Genomic DNA, 19,657 nt, shown 5'->3' on the forward strand with positions numbered 1-19,657 from the left:
TCCTCACCTTGCTGGATGTTTAAGTACTTCCTAAGGCTCTTCTACCTTGTCACAACCTCAGGTCCCCTTGTCCCTTTTCTTCTTTGCAGTATATATATCAGCACCCACCTGTCTTTGACTGCATCTTTATCCAGCTTAGATGTAGTGGCCCATCATTCCAGTAACACTCTGGTCAATTGAATCATGTGTACCTCTTTTATTAGACTATGGCTGCTGCTGCCTACAGGTTACATTCATCTCTGGCCCAAGTACTCAAGACAGTGGGCTCTGAGAGGGATGACTCTTATCACTGAGTTTCCAGAGGCAAGAATAAAACAAGAACTTTCTCTTTGCAGAAAAGGACAGGAAAAGGCATAGGTTTGTTGCCACTAGTCAGACCTGCCTCCAGTTATTTTTACTTTTTAGGTGTAATTTACATACAATAAAACTTGCCCTTTTAAAATGCCCAGTTCAAAGTGTTCTTGTAAATTCATGCAGTCATGTAACCATCACCACAGTAAAGAAATAGAACATTTCCTTTGGTTCAAAAAGTCCCCCTGTGTGTTCCTTTGTGGTCACTCTCCTACTTCAGAGCTTAGGAACCACTAATTTGTTTTCTGTCCCTATAGTTTGCCTCTAAGTGTCACATTTCATGCCTGCATATAAAAATCACATGATATGTAGCCCTGGGTTATGGCTTCTTTCATGTAGGATAATGCATTAAAACTCATCCATGTTGTTCTGTGTAAACTGATTCAGTAAATCTGCTCCTTTTTACTGCTGAGTAGCATTCTGTTGTGTGTGCATGGACATACAATTTGTTTATCCATTTAGCAGCTGATGGACATTTGAGTTTTGTTTTTGACTAGTTTGAATAAACCTGGTAAAGATTCATGCACATTTTGTGTGGACGTGCTTTCAGTTTTCAAGTGAAAATGCTGGGTGATATGGCAAATGCACCTGCAAATTTGTAAAAAAATTACCAAGCTTTTGTACAAAGTGGGTGTACCATTTTGCTTTTCCCACCATTGATGTCTCACGCATTCTAGTTGCTCCACGTTTTCATCAACTATTGGTTTCACTGGTCTTTTCAATTTTAGCCACTCCTGTGGGTATGTCACAGCATCTCATCTCATGGTGGTTTTAATTTATTTCTCCCTGGTGACCAATGATGCTGAACATCTTTCATGTGCTTAGACTAACCCAGAAATTTGATTCACCTTGTGTCCCTAATGACCTCTGGTCTCTACCCATGTCCAGTTTTTTGGGTGATAAGCCAAGTTCTCCCCAGTCCTGGAAAATCTTTGGCCAGTGGGAGCCCCTGGGAGACTCCAAACCCTCTCTGAACTATGCCGAGCAGTAAGGCCCAGGGAGTGGACATTCTTGTAGGGCTGGCTGAGGACACTGACCTGCCCTCCAGGGCACTAAGCTCACTTCCTCCAGTGAAACCCTCACCAAGCTGACACCTGGGCAGGGTCTAATGGAGCTCCTGAAACAGCCCAGAGCCCAAGCCTTTCCTTGCCAACCCAAGGCATACACCCCACCCCTTCTCTAGGTTTTCCAGACATAAGCCTCACAGTGCTGGTGGCCCTCCACTTGGACAGAAAGCCTTGGTGGAACTTGAGGGGATGTTGAGGTCCCCAGCAGGATACCAGGGATCCTGGCCTGACTCACCTGTCTGTGCAGGCTGATGAATTTCCGAGGGTCCCCATCAGCCCAGGGAGGGAGCTGCACGTCTCCTAGCGCAGTCCCGTCCTGCATGCAGCCTGCATGGGATGAGAAGCAGCAGGGATTTGGGTAACTGGGGACTCAAACCAGGCTAGGAACTGGGGGATGTAAAATACATGCTGCCTAGGATCACTGATTTTGTGTAGGTCAGAACGTGAGTTATGTTCTCTGTGGACCATGCTGCTTTCAACTTTTTCTGCCTGGAATGACCCCTCAGCATGACCTCTAGACCTTCGCCTCCTCCAGGAGGTCCTCCTTGCTTCCCAGACAGCGCTAGTGCTTGCTTTACAAGTTGTCTGAAATGATTTCAGTGTCATCATTGTGGTACATCTTTCTCTCCACTGTACCGTGCCTTTCTCTGGGTGCTTTTTACACAGCATTAAACAATCAGGAGACACAGTGATAGTGGTGCAAGCTGGCAAATTCTAAGCATCTGAGTCCACGCCAGGAGCTAGGCTAGGCCCTGGCCACACATCACCTCACTGAATCTTCATTCTAACTCGATAATTTATGCATTTTCTCTCCATTTTTAAGAAGAGAACAGCAAGGTTTTTAGACAGATTCCCCTGACAGTAGAAAGAGGAAGCTGGACTTGACCCAAGTCTCCCTCCTCTCCATTAGCTGCCCAACCTTGCACAAGCCACTTCACTTCTTTGAGATTCATTTTCCACCTGTAAAATTTAAGGTGATGACAGGAATTATCTCATAGGGCTGGCATAATGATTAAAGGAGAAAATACATATCACATGCTTAGAACGATGTCAGGCATATGATGGCTACTCCATAAACATGAGCTACAGTCTTGCTTGACCTCCTCAGAGCCTGCAAGAAGCAGCTGGATAAAAGCTCCCCTGCTCTCTCTGGGCTACAGAGCTGCCTGGCCTGGCCCTTCTCATCACTCATCTCAGCCTGGCACCTCCTCAACAGGTCCTTCCTGAGGACCAGAGAAACCCAGGTCTTGCTGAATCATCCTCAAAGCATTTTCCTACCTATTTTCCTCATAGGACTTCTCAGCATCCAACAATGTTTCACTTACAATATAGAAATTGTCTATATTTTCTCTTCCCTTTTTCCTACCCTCACACAGAATGTAAGCATCTTCAGGGTATGCCATCCCAGGAGACTCAACTAAATCCCCAGTGCCTAAAGAAAAAAAGGTCCCTGTATACAGTAGGTGCTCAATAACCACTTGTTCTCCTGACTTCTCTGAGGACATTTGCTCTCTTGGCCTCCATTGCTGGTAGGAGCCATCGTTTCTGCAGCTGAGCCCATCATGCCTCCTGCAGAAGAGTCTGGCTTCATTTCCAAGGCAGAGTGGGTACTCTGGTCAGTGCTCTAACCCCAGGCTGGTCAGCCATCTCCTCCTGGCTGCCACCCTCCCTGAGTGACTCCTCTGTGGGACTCCTCACGCTTTGGGGGATCCATCCTTTGTATTTGTTCACTTCTCACCCCTGACGCATGTAAGGTGTCTAACGATTTGAACACCACCAAGGTCCCCAGGTTCCACAGGTCAGACTCATGGGGCCTGGCTCACTGTCTGGCCTGCTCCTCATGGATATGGGCTGCATATCTAAGGCTGAAAACCCCTGCACAAGGTTTTGCAAGGACTAATCTCCTCCCCTGTACCCTGTGCTGGGGCTGCATCTGGCCTGGCTCAGGTGCATGCCCTTATGTGCTGTCTGGAGGCAGAAGGAGAACACTGAAGAAGGGGGGCTCTAGAGCCTGAGGTATGCATTGCTGATGGCTCATGCATGTTGTCTGCAGAAGATGATTCCCAGCCAGGCCGGCATCCACAGCTGTCCACACCCTGCCTAGGCTGTGACCACTCATCCACTCTGCAAATTGCCCTGACTCAGCCTCCCAACTGTTTGCAGTGGAGGCTCCAAGACGTACACACAGTCCCCAGGGGACCTGCCCACTAGGGCCTCCTGGATTGTTTGTTCCACCTCTGTAGCAGCAAGAAGCCCTGCTGCGTCCTAGGCTGGGGCCTGCAGTTCAGGAAGGAGCTGCCGTAAGTACCCGTCCAGCTGCCCTGGGATCCCACCCAGCAGAATACTCCAGGAGACCCAGCATCTCTGGGTCCTGCCCTTGGAGTCCACATGAACCCATTTGTGGGACATGGAGGAAATGGGACTGGTTGGGGGAAGGAGCTTGTCCAAGGTCTTGAGGCAGCAAGGCAGTGCCAGACCTGGGCTACACAGAAGAGCCCCTGGTCTCAGCCATGGCCTCACTGCCAATTGAGGCCTGGGACCATCGGAGGAAAAGTCACGGGTCAGGTGGTGGCTCAGCGCTGTCCTGGCAGCCTGGGGCCAGCGCCCTTCCTCAGCAACCACCTTTCCTTCTGGGCACTGCTGCCCAGTGGAGACCTCACCCGAAGTGCATGTGTCCTGGGGAGGACCTAGCAAAGGTCCAGATGATGTTGGTCATCACCCAGGGGCTGTGGGAAAGAGCACCCTGCAACACCACTCACCCAACCTCACCAGGCCTCCACTCACCGAACTCCACCCCATTGCAGTTGGTTAAGAACTCAGGCAGGTAGAAGAACTCTGGGGTCAGCTCCCTGACGTCACTCATGTTCTCTCTGGAGGCTGACTCCCATGTGCTCTTCACACTGTGGAACATTCTGTCTGCCACATCGAAGCCTCCACCCTGGGGGAAATGGAGCCAACATGACCATCTGCTCTCACTGGCACCCTCCTGCTGGCCAGGCACCATCCATTCTGCCTTGGAGGCACAGGTTCCACCATTAGCACCTCTCATTCACTCTCCCCACACACGTGTACCCGTCAGCCCAGATGTGTGTGCCGTGGTTCTCCAGCCACCGATTCCTTCATTACTCTCTGGAACCTTGCTCCAGAGCTTCAAGGCAGAATGCATAATCCGTGGTAATCAATCTATGTTTCCCTGCCATGGAAATCTCAGTTCATATCAGAAACAGGAAAACCACATCTGAGCATTTCCAAGACTGCAGAGGGCCAGCTCTGAATTAGGTGCTCCACACGAGGCAGCAAGAGTGTCAGTGACTGGGACTCGGCTCCTGGGAGGCTCATGGTCGAGTGCCACAGGCGGGAAATAAAGAACCAACCATAGGACAAAGAAGTGGGTGAATATTCTATGTGGGAGGTCAGCAGGAGTTTCCTGGAGTGGCGCCCCAGAAGTGAGTCCGGAAGCCTGCTGATGGGGAAGATGGCAGTCTTCTGAGCAGAGGACAAGGCTTGGGTGAGCAGCAGGGGTGGGAGGAGAGCAAGAAGCAGAGGAGGAAGGAGGAGGGAGGAGACCTCGCTAGGGCAGGGCCCTGGTGACATCCAACACACAGCTTATGGCATTTGGTGGGGGCGAGAGGTGGGTAGGAAGGATACTCTGGGACCAAGGGTCTTGGCTTCGATAAGAGAGAATGGATCTGAGAGTGGAGAGATGGAGAAATTTCAGGTTCAAGGGGCAGGAGGCTGGTCCCCAAAGGACACGATGTCCACAGCCTCTGCCAGGGCCAGTCCTGGTCCCAAGGCCCACGGCCACAGGTGGCCTGGTACGGCCCCAGGCCTGGCTGTCGAGGTTGGGCCATGTAAGAATTCAGGCACTTTCTTTCCCTAGATGCCCTGATTCTCTCATCTGAATTGTCAAACTCTTCAGTTGATGGTACCCTTATTCACCACGTGGTCTTGGGGGTTGGGAGGAGGCAGAGAAGCGCATCCCTCCAGGTCCTGGTTGGAGAAATGAAGGCGCTGGGGGGTGGAGGGACTTCAGGAGAGAGTTTCTGAAATTGGGCCTTGGGTCTATGTAAGTTGTGGGATATCCTTCTGCCTGGGATTCAATAGTTCACTTGTCCCCATCAAGGCTGGGCCTTTGTATAACAAAAACGTGTCCTCCTTCTGCCATCTTCTACAAAGTACACATGTGGAACAAGGGGCAGGGCCACAGCAGTGCCTACTCTATGCCCGTCACTCCTTTCCCTGCTCAGAGGGCTGAGGGTCTCCATCTGTATTTACCCAAGGAAGCCTTGGGGGCAGCTGCAGGGGTGGATGGAGGTGAAAAAGGGCAGGGGCCTTCTCTTGGCAAGCCTGGTCCATGCTCAGATGCTCTCTCCTAATCCTCACAGTAGCTGCATGAGGAAGGAATTGGTGTTTCTATTTTGCAGACCAGAAAACGGAAGCTCCCCAAAGTGCACTGATTTTTCCCAAGGCAGTAAATGGCAGGACTGGGGCAAACCCATGGATGCAACTCCACAGGGCATGCTTTGTCCCATGCCAGATTCCTGGGGGAATCCCTGGACCTGGGACCAACTTGATCCACTACGTGTGGGCCAAGGGGGAACTCAGCTCTTTCTGAGAGGGGGGAACCTACCACACACCCAAGGTGGCCACACCTGGACATCTTGAGGGTCATGGTCTGGCTGGTCCATTTACTGAGTCAGACTTGATCAAGTGAGATATGCCATTCTCACTTGATGTGTGGGTCATTCCTCACACAGGGACAGGGACACTGACTCAAGCAAACAGTGCATGGGCAGCTTTAAACATGTGGCTTTTCCCCAAGGTCGCTTTGCTCTCGGTTGAAATTAGGGAATGACGTCCACCATCAAATTTAAATTGGAATGGAAATAAAATGGGGGTGGGGTGTCGAAATAAATCTTCACCTAATGAGTCACTCATTGAAATGTATTAGGAGCATTGTGTATTTAATCTGCAGCCCAAGCCTTACATCTGCGGGAGATTGATGCCTTCTCCTTGTCCCGTTTCCCTTTTGCAGCTTTTATGAGTGCTGATGGTAGTCTCCTGAGAAACAATATGATTTGGTAATAAAAAGATTACCTGTATTAAATAAAAATAATATATACATACGAAATATTGTTAGTGCTACAAATCTGGTTAAAGATATTACCACAAAGAAAACTGTTATTTTTTTCACAGCTGTCTAATGCATTTTAGCAAAAGTAATATCTTTAAAACTTAAGCCTGTATTATTTATAAAGGAAGCAATAACTGATTTTCCTATTTCCTATATTAATAAATGTATTTGCATACATTTGTTTCAAAATTAATGGGTTTTCTCACTTCTGCAATACAAAAGAAAACATCAAATTCCCTAGCAGAAAAAGTGGAGTTGCTTTGTTACTTGTATTATAAGTCTGTGGTTTGATGTAAACTCTGGTGGCTGCCAGCGAGGAGTCCCAGCTAGGATTAAATTCTCAGAAAGGAAGGAAGGAGAAAAGAAAGAGAAGAGGAAAAAATGGGGCAAGAAGGTAAGAGGCAGAGAGACCTAGTTAAGGTTTTTTTTTTTTTTTGAGACAGAGTCTGGCTCTGTCGCCCAGGCTGGAGTGCAGTGGCCGGATCTCAGCTCACTGCAAGCTCCGCCTCCCGGGTTCACGCCATTCTCCTGCCTCAGCCTCCCGAGTAGCTGGGACTACAGGCGCCGCCACCACGCCCGGCTAGTTTTTTGTATTTTTTAGTAGAGACGGGGTTTCACCGTGTTAGCCAGGATGGTCTCGATCTCCTGACCTCGTGATCCGCCTGTCTCGGCCTCCCAAAGTGCTGGGATTACAGGCTTGAGCCACCGCGCCCGGCGAGACCTAGTTAAGGTTTAAAGAGCACCTATCTAAGGCAAATCCAGACCCAAATGAAAGAAACCAACACAATTACGTCTAGAACTTGGAAGGGAACAAAGTGATCAGAGAGGATTCCTGAACCAAGAGCTGCTCTGGAATCTGTTCTGCAACAAATCCGACCTGTATCCAAATGAACTGTAAAAAATAATAGCAAGGTTATTATTGTCAATAAAGGAACAATTTCTTATTGGCAGAAGGTTTTCCCATGTGACATTTAGGCCAGAAGACAATGGAGCCAGCCAAGCCTAGAGGATTCTGAGGCAAAAGGTTACAGTTGTTGGATTTTGGGCTCAGTTGAGACATCACTCACATGTAAAGATGCAGGAACATTTTGAATATTGAAGAGTCCAGAAACAATATAATCCTAGGTACCTCTTCTCAATTAAAATCCTTTAGGAGGTGCTAAATATTGCTAAGAGATGAAGCAAAACTGAGGGCAAAATAATAGAAAAAGACGTGGCTAGCAAGGACTATTCTTGGACATTGATCCAAGTTAAAATCAGGGGATAGTCTATAATTATGGTATGATGGTTAAAGCTGAAAAACCTGAAAAGAAATGTTCTATATTAAAGGAAGTACTCCTTTCATTAGAGGACACAAAGTCTATGTATACCATTGTCTCTGGATGAGCATTTCAGTCACTATTAGACATTCTTAACCTCCTCTCCAATGTGGCTTCAATTCTTGACCCGAATTCACAGGAAATTCAGTAACTGCACATGGTGAAGGACACCGAGATGCACAGATATTTCTATAATATATGCCAGAAAGTCTATTCTTCCTTCCTGATGACACTGATCCAAATCAACCCGCCGCCACATCTGGATATGGAATTGGTTTTATCAACAGGCTAACAACCCATTCTTACTGCAGATATTCTTTCCAGTAATTTAAAAGTACCCATGCAAACGACTCACTTACGGGACCCCATTGATATATCAGTTGATCTAACCTGCTGTCTTTAGCCCATCAAAGAGGCAGTGTGCAATGGTGGAAAGCACATTGGCTTCAGAAGCAGGTTGGCTTGGGCAGGAATTTCAGTGCCCACTTACTTGCAGGATGAACTCGAGTGAGTTTCTTAATCTCTTCAACTGCCCATGCCTTTGTCTGTGAACCTTGGATGATAGCTCTTGGTGTGAAAGCAATTGTGTGTGTGCATGCATGTGTGTGTGTGTGTGTGTGTGAGAAAGAGAGACAGAGGGAGACATATCTCATGCAGTGCAGTAGACACATAGAAAGAGGTGTCAAATGAACCCAGCCCCTATGTCCTTTTCTCTGCACAGACTAGGATTAGAACTAGGGAGCAATCCTCGGCTTGGGCCCTGATCTCAGTGTGCCTGGGGAAGGCAACCAGGAGCTCTAAAGGAGGAGGGGATGGAAGTTATGGAAGGTAGGAGGTAGGGTACAGGGGGAAGTGAGGAGAGGCGGGATCCTCCAGTGCTGGGGACAGGGGTAGGAGGGTGGGAATCTGAAGGACTGAGCGACGACAACAGGAAGGAGAGCCTGCACTGTCAGTGTAGCTTTTGGCAGCAAGAGCACTTCAGAAGTAACGGGGCAAACGTGTGAGGGGAAAGGAAAGCTGGACCCAGCATTCTCTGAGCCTCTGCAGGAAAAAAGCCAGGCCCTGACACGCTACTGAATAAACTAACGGTGTAGGACCCTCGTGGCATTGGGAAGCCCACGCACTGGTCCAGCTGCCTCCTTGGTCTTGCTCTCTCGGAGGACGGGATGACCCCAGAGTGGCCATTAGCTTTCCTTCCTGTGGGTCGTGGCTCTTTTCTAAATGAGTGAACCCACCAAGGCTTGCTGAAACCATGCTGCCTGCATTAGGAGGAGGAGGGTGGGCATGTAGGGGACACTCAGGTCAGCCAAAACGGCTCATACCATATCTCCTTTAGTCCTCACCACCCACCCAGCTAGGGGCTATTTTAAAGGATGAAGAAACCAAGGCTCCGTTGTCCAATAATGCCAGTTAGAAAGTTGTAGAGCCAGGAGTTTATCCCAGGATTGTCTGTCCCTATTGCGTGTGCTTTTCCAACACTCCTCCTCAAGTCTGTATGATAAAAACCACACAGCGTTGGAGATCCTGAATGATTCTCCTCAAGTCACAGTTTGGGCCCTTACAGACCCCACATCCTCACGCTGTAATCAGAGGGAGGCTGGCAGTTTCTGTCTAGCCCCGCAGCCCTGGCTGCATGGGGCGGGCTGGTCCTGTGTGAGGTTTAGGGTACCAGGAGGTGGGCTGCTTGCCTCAGAGGCAGGGGCTGAGCTGCAGGCAGCAAGTGAAGAGGCAGGCATGGTCCACCTCGGTGTGAGCACAGACACAGACTCCTCGCCTTCCCTGGCACACACTCCACCAGGACTCCTGGCACTGATCCCTCCAGGAGCTTCTAAGTCAACAGCCAGGACGGGCCAAGTGCTGCCCCACGGTTCTCCGTTCTCTCTGCAGTTAGCATCTGTCTTGTACAAAAACCAGCCATCTTGCCTCAGGTGGTTGAGAAAACCCTTCCCCACTGCTGGTAACAGCTGACTTCACATGGGCTGCGACTTAATTAACACAGCACTTTATTTCTGTTTCTTATTAAATGCAGCAGCAGCCACCGCTGCTGTGTCTTTGGTGGGCGCCGGCTGCCTTGCTGGGCCCCACCTCAGCTGGGTCTGATCTCAGGCCTGAGAGCAACTGGTGCTTTTACTGGGGCAGAAACAGGTGCTTGGGCTGGGACCCCAGCAGGGGCCTGACCTCCTGGTGACTCAACTTTCTGGAGGCTCACAGATACTTGCTCTAAGCAGGCAAGACTCCTAAGAACTATAACATTTTCCAGCCTGGGCAACATAATAAGACCCCATCTTTACAAAATGTGTTTTTTTTGTTTGTTTGTTTATTTATTTATTTATTTTGGTTTATTTGTTTATCCAAGAACGGTGGTGCACATCTATAGTCCTAGCTACTCAGGAGGCTGAAGCAGGAAAATTGCTCAAGCCCTGGAGTTCCAGGCTGCTATGAACTATGATCATGCCACTGTGCTCTAGCCTGGGTGACAGAGCAAGATCCTGTCTCAAAAAACAAATGAACAAAAGAACTACAGCATCCTGGGGCTGCTGCTGAGGGAGACAAGCCCTCTGCCCTGGCAGACAGATGAGTTCACACCTCCAAGAAAGTGGGGAAAACAGAGCACAAAGCTGACCCACGCCTGGTCACAGTGCCTGCATGTGCCACCTGCTCAGATCACACAGTACGTACATATACCATATTTTCTGGATTGTAAAAATCTTATAGTAATAACAGGCTTGGAAAGAAAAACAAATGAACACATCAAGGACATAAGTATGCATCAATTCTAAGACCAGCTCAAACTTAAGAACACTTAAACCTGAAGGGAATAAAACACTCCTTATGCAGCCGGCACACTGCATGTGTGCTGCAGCACCAGGTGACTGCCTACATGTCACACCACATGCATGTGTGCCTGTGCTTGATGCTGCACGAGGGACTCCCCATTGTTCTACTGAAAATGTGGCCTTGAAAATGGCACATGTCCCTTTCCTCTGAGCACTGTGTCCCCTCTGGACAACCTCTGTAGATCCCACCTTGCTTTATTTACCATGAGTGTTTTAGGTTTGGTATCCCCAGGGCTAGAACCCATCTCATCTCCCTTATCATTTCCTGAGGGACGTGACGTCCCAGAGACTCAGTATCCTGAGATGAATCACAGCAGCCTCTCACAAGCTTGTGAGGGTCCAGTGAGGCACAGCAGTATTCACAGCAGCCCCCTTCATTGTCATCAGAAGGAGGAAGCACCCCAGCCATGAACAAATGATAAACAACATGTGGCCTACAAATACAGAGGTGCAGGATTCAGCCGTAGGAAACTGATACATGCTGCAACAATGGATGAACCTCGAGGACATTATGCTAAGTGCAAGAAGCCAGTCACCAAAGGACAAACATTGCATAATTCCACTTATAATAAGCTTAGTGTAGTCATTCATAGAGACAGAAAGTAGAACAGTGGTTGCTGGGTGCTGTGGGGAGGGGCGACTGGAGAGTTACTGTTTCACGGTTTCAGAGGTTGAGTTTGGGAAGACGAAAAAGTTCTGGAGACAGATGGCAGCGATGGCTGCACAGTCATGTATATGCACTTAATGACACTGAGCTGTGCACTTCAAAATGGTTAAAAGGGTAAATTTCTTATTATGTGTATTTTTCCACAATGAATAAGTATAAAATATTTTAAATAACAGTTGTAAGGTACTTAGCACCATCCAGGTGCATAGTAGGTGCTTAATGAGCAATCAGAAGTTGGAGCTGTTACGGAAAGGCCTTCAGGGGCGATCCTCCCATCTGCCTCCTTGATCTCACCAACAAGGAGACTGAACCCTAAGAAAGAAAGCGATCTAAACAAAGTCAAACACAGCAGCCCTGGGGATGCTGGAACGTGATTCCCTAAGCTCACCACATGTTTCCACTCTGGCTTATCTGTGGTAATAGGTGGGTGGTAGCATTTGCTCAAAGCAGAATGGAGACACGTGCTTTCCCACGCTGACTCCTACACGTCCACTGGCTCTGGCTTCCCTGCCTGGGTTCCACAGCCTCCCCATATCTCTCGCTCTTCCCCACTCCTTCGTCCACCCCAGGTTGGGAGTAGTGCCTTGGGCTGCTGAGACTATGGGAGGCTCCTTTCCAGCCACCACAGGGGTGAAGCAAAGGTCTCTGGAGAAGATACAGGCCTCCCCCTAGCAGGTGGGGTAGGATGGAGGGAAGAGCCTGACTTCAGGAAGATGCCAGAATATTCTTAAGGAGGTCTGCCAAGGCCCCACCACTCTCAAAGGGGAGCCTGGTGTGTCCCCTCACAGAGGAAGCCTATATAGCCTTTATACTCATTCCCTCGAGAGCTAAAATTCTTTTTTTCCTAAGGAAAAAGTGGAAGGTGGCTGGTTCTTTTGCTGATTCAAAGGCTCAGGCCAGGTGTGACCCACTAGAGGAGTCATTTAAAAGTAGGAAAGTGAGACCCAATTCAGAAGCACGTGGAGACAGCCCGAGTGATTCCAACTTGGATGGGTCAAACTACCCAAGACAGATCTGAGCCCCAAAACTCAGTTAGATCAGGGACTTCAACATGGGAGTCAAAAGGCCTAGGTCACCAATGGGCCAAACTGGCTAAAATAAGCCTTAACCAGTGATTAGCTTCAAAGTGGCCATAGCCCAGATATCCCGTTGGTTCACAACACACCTGTTAGGTCTGGTTCATGCTAAGTTGGAATACTTTGCTGCAGTCCAGACTGCCTTAAATTATCTTAAACCAGAGGAGACCAGCCTGGACAAGTTCAGACCTGCTCAGATTAGATCTAGCTGATTGCAGAGGGAAGAAGGGAACTAACAGTGATTGATCACCTATGCAGCGTCAAGCCCCGAGCTGGGGGTTCTCTCCACATTTTCTCATTTAATCTTCTCGACAGCCCTCAGCCCAGTGAGATGTGCATAATTAACCCTCATTTCCAGAGGTAAAATAACTTGCAGAAGATTTTGTATCTATTAAGTGGCAGAGCTGTGATGTAAATCTCACAGCCGAGGCTGTTTTTATTTCACTCTGTTTCCTCCCGATGTGAAAAGATCCTTAGCAACAGGTAGAGCTGCGGTTTTGGGCTGTAATGCAGCCTCCTGAAGGGGCAAGAGGGAACTCCGAAAGCATCCTGAACATTTAAACACTTAAATTCCCAGGATAGAAACCAGTGGCGGAATCCATCACTATCATCGTCAACGGTGATCATCATTTCTTGTGGATTAATGAGCAACATCTGGATGGGATTCCTGGCATGGGGCGCAGCTCTGGGACCATTTGTTCTCCAAACCAAACTTACTTAAAATGCTTGTTGCCTGAGAAAGGCTCAGGGGAAGCACACTTATTATTTTTGAGTGAATTTCCAGGGAGAGAGGGTTATACAATGTCTAGACGAGTTATGCCGTCAAGGAGGCAGAAGGCTGTGCCAAGAAACAGAAGACAGGAGGACATTTGCTCCTCATTTGGAGAAAATGCCTTGACCTTGCCTACCCATTCCTGCCCCAGGGCTCAGAGTTGGCTTTAGTGCTAATGCAGGGTGGCCTTTGGTCTCTCAGGGTCAAGGTCCTCTGAGTGACCATAAAGAGTGACGTCACTGGTAAGGTCAGACCCAAACGCACAGTTCTTGGGATATCCAGGCTTTTCTGAGATGAGGCTTAGGTGTCAGAGCAAGTCTGTATGTTCAGTGACCTGTTGCCCACCCCAGCTCATGCTTTTCTCTCCATTGGACAATTGCAGGGTCTGGATTGGGGCAGCCCATACACCCTGTGCTATATTTACTTTAGAGTCAGGCGAGCCAGCTGGCCTATCTGAGAATTTTCTCCCATTCAAAAGCTGTGCCCTGGGATAAAGGGGTTCCTTGGAAGCAGGATCCCAGTGACAGGGTTGTGAGGGGAAGAGGAGAAAGGAGCTTCTCAGCACCCTCACAGCACTGCCCATGAAAGACTGTGTCCCAGAAATCCCCCATGCCTTGGACACCAACCCGGCAACACTTGGACACCAGACTGGTCATGTACAATACAGGAGGCCCAGCTAAATTTAAATTTCATATAAACAACCAATAATTTATAGTTTACCTGGAATTCAAGTTTAACTAGGCATCATGTATTTTTATTTTAAACCTGGCGACCCTAAGCTGGTCTGTTAGTGTATGGGTAGGTAAGTTGGTTTTGTCCTTCGAAGCCTTGCAGTTTGTCATTGGTACAGATTTATGCATTCCAATGTCTTGAGTCATATTCTTTTCATTGTTCCTTCTCGTATTTATTTTTCTAATCCTTGACCGCCTGCCTTTCTAGTCTCCAAGCTTCCTGCTTTTTCTTTTTCCACTAAATCTTATTTATGTTAAATCATTTTTTTCATGTCTCATTTCTTATTTTTTAGAATCATTTTGCAAGACTTTGTTGGGCAGATGTGCAGGTGTAACTGAGAAGAACAGTCTGCCTTGGCTGGGGAACCAGAATCCTGGAGCCAATGTCAACTGGGAATCACTGGCTAATGATAGAGTTTTTAGCAGAGGCATCCCATCTTTGTTCAAGCCCAAGTCTTGGGGGGTGTGTGTGTGTGTGTGTGTGTGTGTGTGTGTGTTTACAGAAAGTGGCAGCAGCTCACCTGCAGAGCACAGAAGGCCTGGGTGAAGGGTGGCATCCGGACCAGGTAGGAGGCCACGATGATGGCCGAGGAGTAATGGGTGTAGTAGTGGCACTGGACGGTCATGTCTCCTGCAACAAAAACATATGCTTGAGGGTGGCTTCCCTACCTGTGCCCACGTGTGGCAGATAGGCGTGCTACACGGTGTTCATGAACAGTGTTAAAAACATACATTCACTGACGTTTAGGAAGTGAACAGACCTAAAGAAAAACATTCAGGCAATAAGGTCACAGGTGGCACATGAATGTGGCAAAACGTCTAAAGATGACATGTAGATGGACAAACTTTGGGAACTAGAGTCACACGAATGCAGGCTCTGCTGTTTAGAGGCTGTGATCTTGAGCAAGTTGCTTAAACTCTCTAAGTTTCATTTTCCTTCTCTGTGAAATGGACTACTGTAATATATGAACACAGGTTGACCTGCCCCTGGCAGAGAGAAAATGCTGAATAAATGTTAGTTTCTTTTGCCATTGCCTGTCCCTAGGCATGGAGTCATTACCTCTTAGCATTATATTTCTCCAGCCAGGTTGCATGTTAGAATCCCCTGGGCTGTGCCACACCAAATTTCTAGAGGTGAGGCCTGGACATCAGTATTTTCTAGAAGCTCCCCAGGCACTTCCTACCACCAGATTAGAGTCCTCTGTTCAAATACAATCACTTGTAGGCTAGGTGACCACCTTAATTGTTGTCAACTATCATTTCAGGGCATCCAGAAGAATAACACTGCACAAAAAATCAAGCTGGATCTACTCACCTTCAGTTTTCTCAACTTCTTTAAACCTCTGGATAAATTTCAGCTTCCTTTCCTTGGTCTGAGCCCCCATGGGCTTTGAAAGATCCCGGAAAGTCTTCGGATTCGCCAAGTTCAATGTCTAGAAGGCAGATGTGCAGCTGGAGTTAACTCCCCGGACCCGCTTGTGCCCTAGGAGTCATGCTCTTGAGTTTTATGGTTCTCTTTATTGGTTTACTGTCATTTGGTCTGACCTGCCTCTGGTGGTTAGCTGGCAGGCTGGGGTTTTATGGCCCCAGAGCCAGTGATCCACAAAGACTTAAAAAGGGAGAGATGAAAAATAAGAGGAGGGGAAGATTGAGTTCACACTCAACCTGTTCCAAGTTGACCCAAATCAGAACATGGCCTCCAGCTACTGAAAAGATACTTTTAAAAGAATTTGTGTTATCTATGAGGCACTTGGCTCCTAAACTGCATTATGTACTCCAATAGTTCAGGGTCCTTGCTTAGAATCAAACTGATTTTACAGGAAATTAGAAGTCATCTGTTCAGGGAGGAAATGAGAGGGACTTGCTCATTTTTCCTGGAGGTCCACTCCTTTCTTGGCAGTGAAAGCATGCTGTGAGCACCCCTTCCCTCTCTTGGAATATACCACAGAGAAAACAGGACCAGTTTCAGGGCCACGTGCTCTGGGAAACTTTTTCTTTTGATGTTCTGCATGTTAGGAGAGGAGCCAAGAATTGCTGGGGTTTGCATTTCTTTATAGGGGGAGGTACCTGTGTATCTCTCTTTTCTTTTTTTTTGAGACAGGGTTTCACTGTTGCGCAGGCTGATGTGGAGTGGAGTGGTCATGGCTCACTGCAGCCTCGACTTCCTGAGCTCAAGTGATCCTCCCACCTCAGCCTCCCAAGTATCTGGGACTACAGGTGCGTGTCACCATGCTTCACTAATTTTTGTATTTTTGATAGAGATGGGGTCTCACTATGTTGGCCAGGCTGGTCTTGAACTCCTGGACTCAAGCAATCCTCCTGCTTTGGCCTCCCAAAGTGCCAGGATTACAGGCATAAGCCACTGTGCCTGGCTCATAACCCTTTCTTTCCACTAGCAGTGAATCCTCAATGTTCCACTGGGGGCCAAGGGTGTCACTATCTCAAATGCCTGCAAAAGCCAGGGGGAAGCAGGGCCAAGAGTGAAACGGCCCCTCTTAAGATCCCAGTGAGTGCTGGAGGGGACACACAGAGACCCACACTCAGCTTTCACAATCTTGCCAGTTCAGAAAAATTCCTAGTTGCCAGATCTCATGGTTTTCCAAAAGATAATGGAAATCCAGATTTTTTTAAAGGAGAAATCTCATTTTTAAGTTGATAAATAATAAAGATTTTAAATACCTAGTATGACCTAAACAAAAAAGACTTGCAAACCACCACTTTGCAACATGTGAGTAGGTTTTGTGTTTGAAATGCCTCAGCCTCCGATGGACCATTAGTGCAATAAGCAGCAGCCAGTGCTAGTGAGAAATGTTTTGCTGCATTAAATGTCTTAAGAGGGGACGAGAGGTCACCAAGGACTGAGTCTCCCTCTCCCAAATCCTGAGGGTCTGCCATCCAAGCAGCCCTAGGCAGGACTGGCCAGGCTCATCTGAACAAGTGGCTCAGCCACCTTATGTGCTTTACATACAGTCCAGCACCTCTCCAGATGGCCAGAGCCCAGGTGGCCAGGACACTGCTCCATAGCTTGGTTATCCCCATAGGAGCACAGACATCACCCTGGTCCAGCTGTGGAGTTTTTCTCCCTATCCTTTCCCTGCCTGATGGGGCACAGGGGTGGAGGCTAAAAGAGATGAAGGATCTGTTCTTGTCATCTCACTATCAGCCTCCCCTGTCACTACACATCTCAGTCCAGATACCAGATGAGGCCCAGACACCATCATCTCTGTTGCTGAACTCAAGTTCCAGGAAGAGTAGCTTGTCCTTTCTGTGTGTCTGTATCCCTGTATCTCTCTCTCTCCTTTCCTCCCCAGACCCCTATCCTGCACACATTGATTTTAGGAACAAATTCCACGGCCTACCTCGCTTGTGACTGCCTCTCCCCACAAGGGCTGACCCATGGCACCATCTTGGCAGATGGTATCAGGTGCCTTCACTGCAGAGAGTAAGCCAGGAGGCCCCCTGGGGCTCATGTTAGCAACTATGCTAGTTGTGTTGATCATTCCACAGGGGGAGCCAGGACAGGAACCCAGGCAGCCAAATACCAAAGGCCACGATGGGTTTAAGAGATCTAAGGCCAGGTGCAGTGGCTCATGTCTGTAATCCCAGCACTTTGGAGGCTGAGGCAGGAGAATCATTTGAGGTCAGGAGTTCGAGACCAGCCTGGACAACATGGTGAAACTCCATCTCTACTAAAAATACAAAAAAAAAAAAAAAAAAAAAATTAGCCAGTTATGGTGGTGCACACTGGTAATCTCAGCTACTTGGGAGGCTGAGGCAGGAGAATCGTTTGAACCCAGGAGGAAGAAGTTGCGGTGAGCAGAGATGGCGTCACTGCACTCCAGCCTGGGTGATGAAGTGAGACTCCATCTCAAAAAAAAAAAAAAAAAAAAAAAGAGATCTGAACTTCAGCAGCAGTTAGGCCCAGGTACCCATGTTCTGTCATGTGAACATGACAGAAGCTCCTAGCAAAGGCTCTGCATACTGACTTAGGGTCTCTGTTATCACGGTCTGAATGCCTGAGGGCAGCTGTGGGTTCCACATGAGGACCTTACCTCTGAGGTGTAGTCTGCGAGGACCCAAGGGAACACTGGGTACTGCATGTAGTCATTGCAGGTTCTCCCAGCCGCGGTGTTGAGGTACATGAGATACTCAAAATTGCTGATGTCCCTTTTCTACCAGAAGAGACAGAAAGGGGATAAACCAAACACATTTGATGCTCCCACAAGGCCAGGGGTCCCACCCTCAGGCCTCATCAGCAGGCCCTGGCTCTGTGAGTGAGGACAGGCAGCCAGCCCCTCGGTCACTTTGTGCACATCTCATGCAGGAACCAGCACCAACTCAGGGACCCACACACAAATTTCAGTATGAACAGAGGCAAGTATATTCGGGAAGCAAAGTCAGCAAGGAAAAAAAACTCAGTGCAGTTCAGTATCCAACGTCAAGGATAAGACATGCTTTGGTGTTAACGGTTGGATGCAGTACTCAGAAGTTGACTAAAATCATAGCACAAATGCTGGGGGTGAACTGACCGCTGACCTACTGATGGTTAGAAAATAAGCAGAGGGGTCATGGCAGTCCCAGAGACAGAGGCCCTCACTCCTGGGCTTGATGGTCTGGCTTCCTCTGGGACTTTGGGAACTGTCTATTCCCTGTCCCTGCCTGTTGGGGTGATGCTCACTCTTAAGGGCCCTCTGCCTCCAGATGAACAGTTGCAAATGGAGGCAGGGTCCGTATTGGGAATAAAATCCACCAAGGCCGCTGAATGAGTGAGCAATCCAACATAGTCATCGTCTCTGACGTGGGGCCTGTATGCTCAGGGGCTCTCCCTTCCTCAGCCTGCCCCTTGGGAGAGGATTTTGGACCTGAGTGACTAAGACCTACTTTCTCATTGTCCCCCAATCTCTACAACTGCCTCTCTTAGGGTCTCTTCCTTTCTTTGAGATCCCTGGGCTGAATGTCAACTTGTCCAGGCTGGGAGCCACGTGTGTCTTCCAGGAACAAGAATTGACACCCATGCCCCGCCCCCTATGTGGCTGTATACATGTGTATCTTCACAAATGGGGTGTGTGTACCCACTGGGAGGCATCCACAGTGTACAAGTGTGCGCACACACACACATGCACACGCATTCCCCAGCTCTGACTCCAATGTGCAAGATTTGTCCTCCATCACCAAGATCTGGTCAGGGAAATATCTGAGACATTTTGGTAAATTAGAAAAATAAGATCCCGGCCAGGCACCGTGGCTCACGCCTGTAATCCCAGCACTTTGGGTGGCTGAGGCAGGTGGATCGCCTGAGGTCAGGAGTTCAAGACCAGCCTGGCCAACATGGTGAAACCCTGTCTCTAATAAAAACACAAAAATTTACTGGGCCTGGTGGCGGATGCCTGTAATCCCAGCTACTTGGGAGGCTGAGGCAGGAGAATCACCTGAACCAAGGAGACAGAGGTTGTTGTGAGCTGAGATCACGCCACTGCACTCCAGCTTGGGCAACAAGAGTGAAACTCCATCTCAAAAAAAAATAAAAAAATAATAAATAATAAGATCCCTTCTTGGTTGATCCACACACTTCCTCTCCATCTCTGGGGCCTGGGTCATTCTCTGGTTTGCATTCCCAGAGGGCTTCCCTCTGGAGGAGCCACTGTACCTGCCACTTCTGCAGCATGGTCCTGTCGGAGCCGGGGTATCTCCTGTGGGACAGAA

General features: G+C 48.5%; 2 protein-coding genes across 5 annotated transcripts in view; one reads left to right on the forward strand and one right to left on the reverse strand.

The window, feature by feature from the left end:
* WDFY4 (WDFY family member 4) overlaps nt 1-19,657 on the reverse strand; it is a 296,087-nt gene that overhangs the window by 21,121 nt on the left and 255,309 nt on the right. For all 4 annotated transcript variants that reach the window (XM_007962606.3, XM_073018985.1, XM_007962605.3 and 1 more), the window contains 6 exons: nt 19,602-19,644; nt 18,007-18,126; nt 15,270-15,387; nt 14,476-14,585; nt 4,203-4,356; nt 1,654-1,745 (listed from right to left, as the gene is read on the reverse strand). In XM_007962606.3, coding sequence (XP_007960797.3) covers nt 1,654-1,745; nt 4,203-4,356; nt 14,476-14,585; nt 15,270-15,387; nt 18,007-18,126; nt 19,602-19,644 — 637 coding nt within the window. The remainder of the gene's footprint in view (nt 1-1,653; nt 1,746-4,202; nt 4,357-14,475; nt 14,586-15,269; nt 15,388-18,006; nt 18,127-19,601; nt 19,645-19,657) is intronic.
* The window catches only part of LRRC18 (leucine rich repeat containing 18), a 44,637-nt gene continuing 40,374 nt past the window's right edge, over nt 15,395-19,657 (forward strand). Inside the window, exon 1 of the mRNA XM_073018988.1 lies at nt 15,395-16,171. The gene's annotated coding sequence lies outside the window, so the exon portion shown is untranslated. The remainder of the gene's footprint in view (nt 16,172-19,657) is intronic.

The sequence above is a fragment of the Chlorocebus sabaeus genome, chromosome 9, assembly GCF_047675955.1.
Source record: "Chlorocebus sabaeus isolate Y175 chromosome 9, mChlSab1.0.hap1, whole genome shotgun sequence".
Classification (NCBI taxonomy): domain Eukaryota; kingdom Metazoa; phylum Chordata; class Mammalia; order Primates; family Cercopithecidae; genus Chlorocebus; species Chlorocebus sabaeus.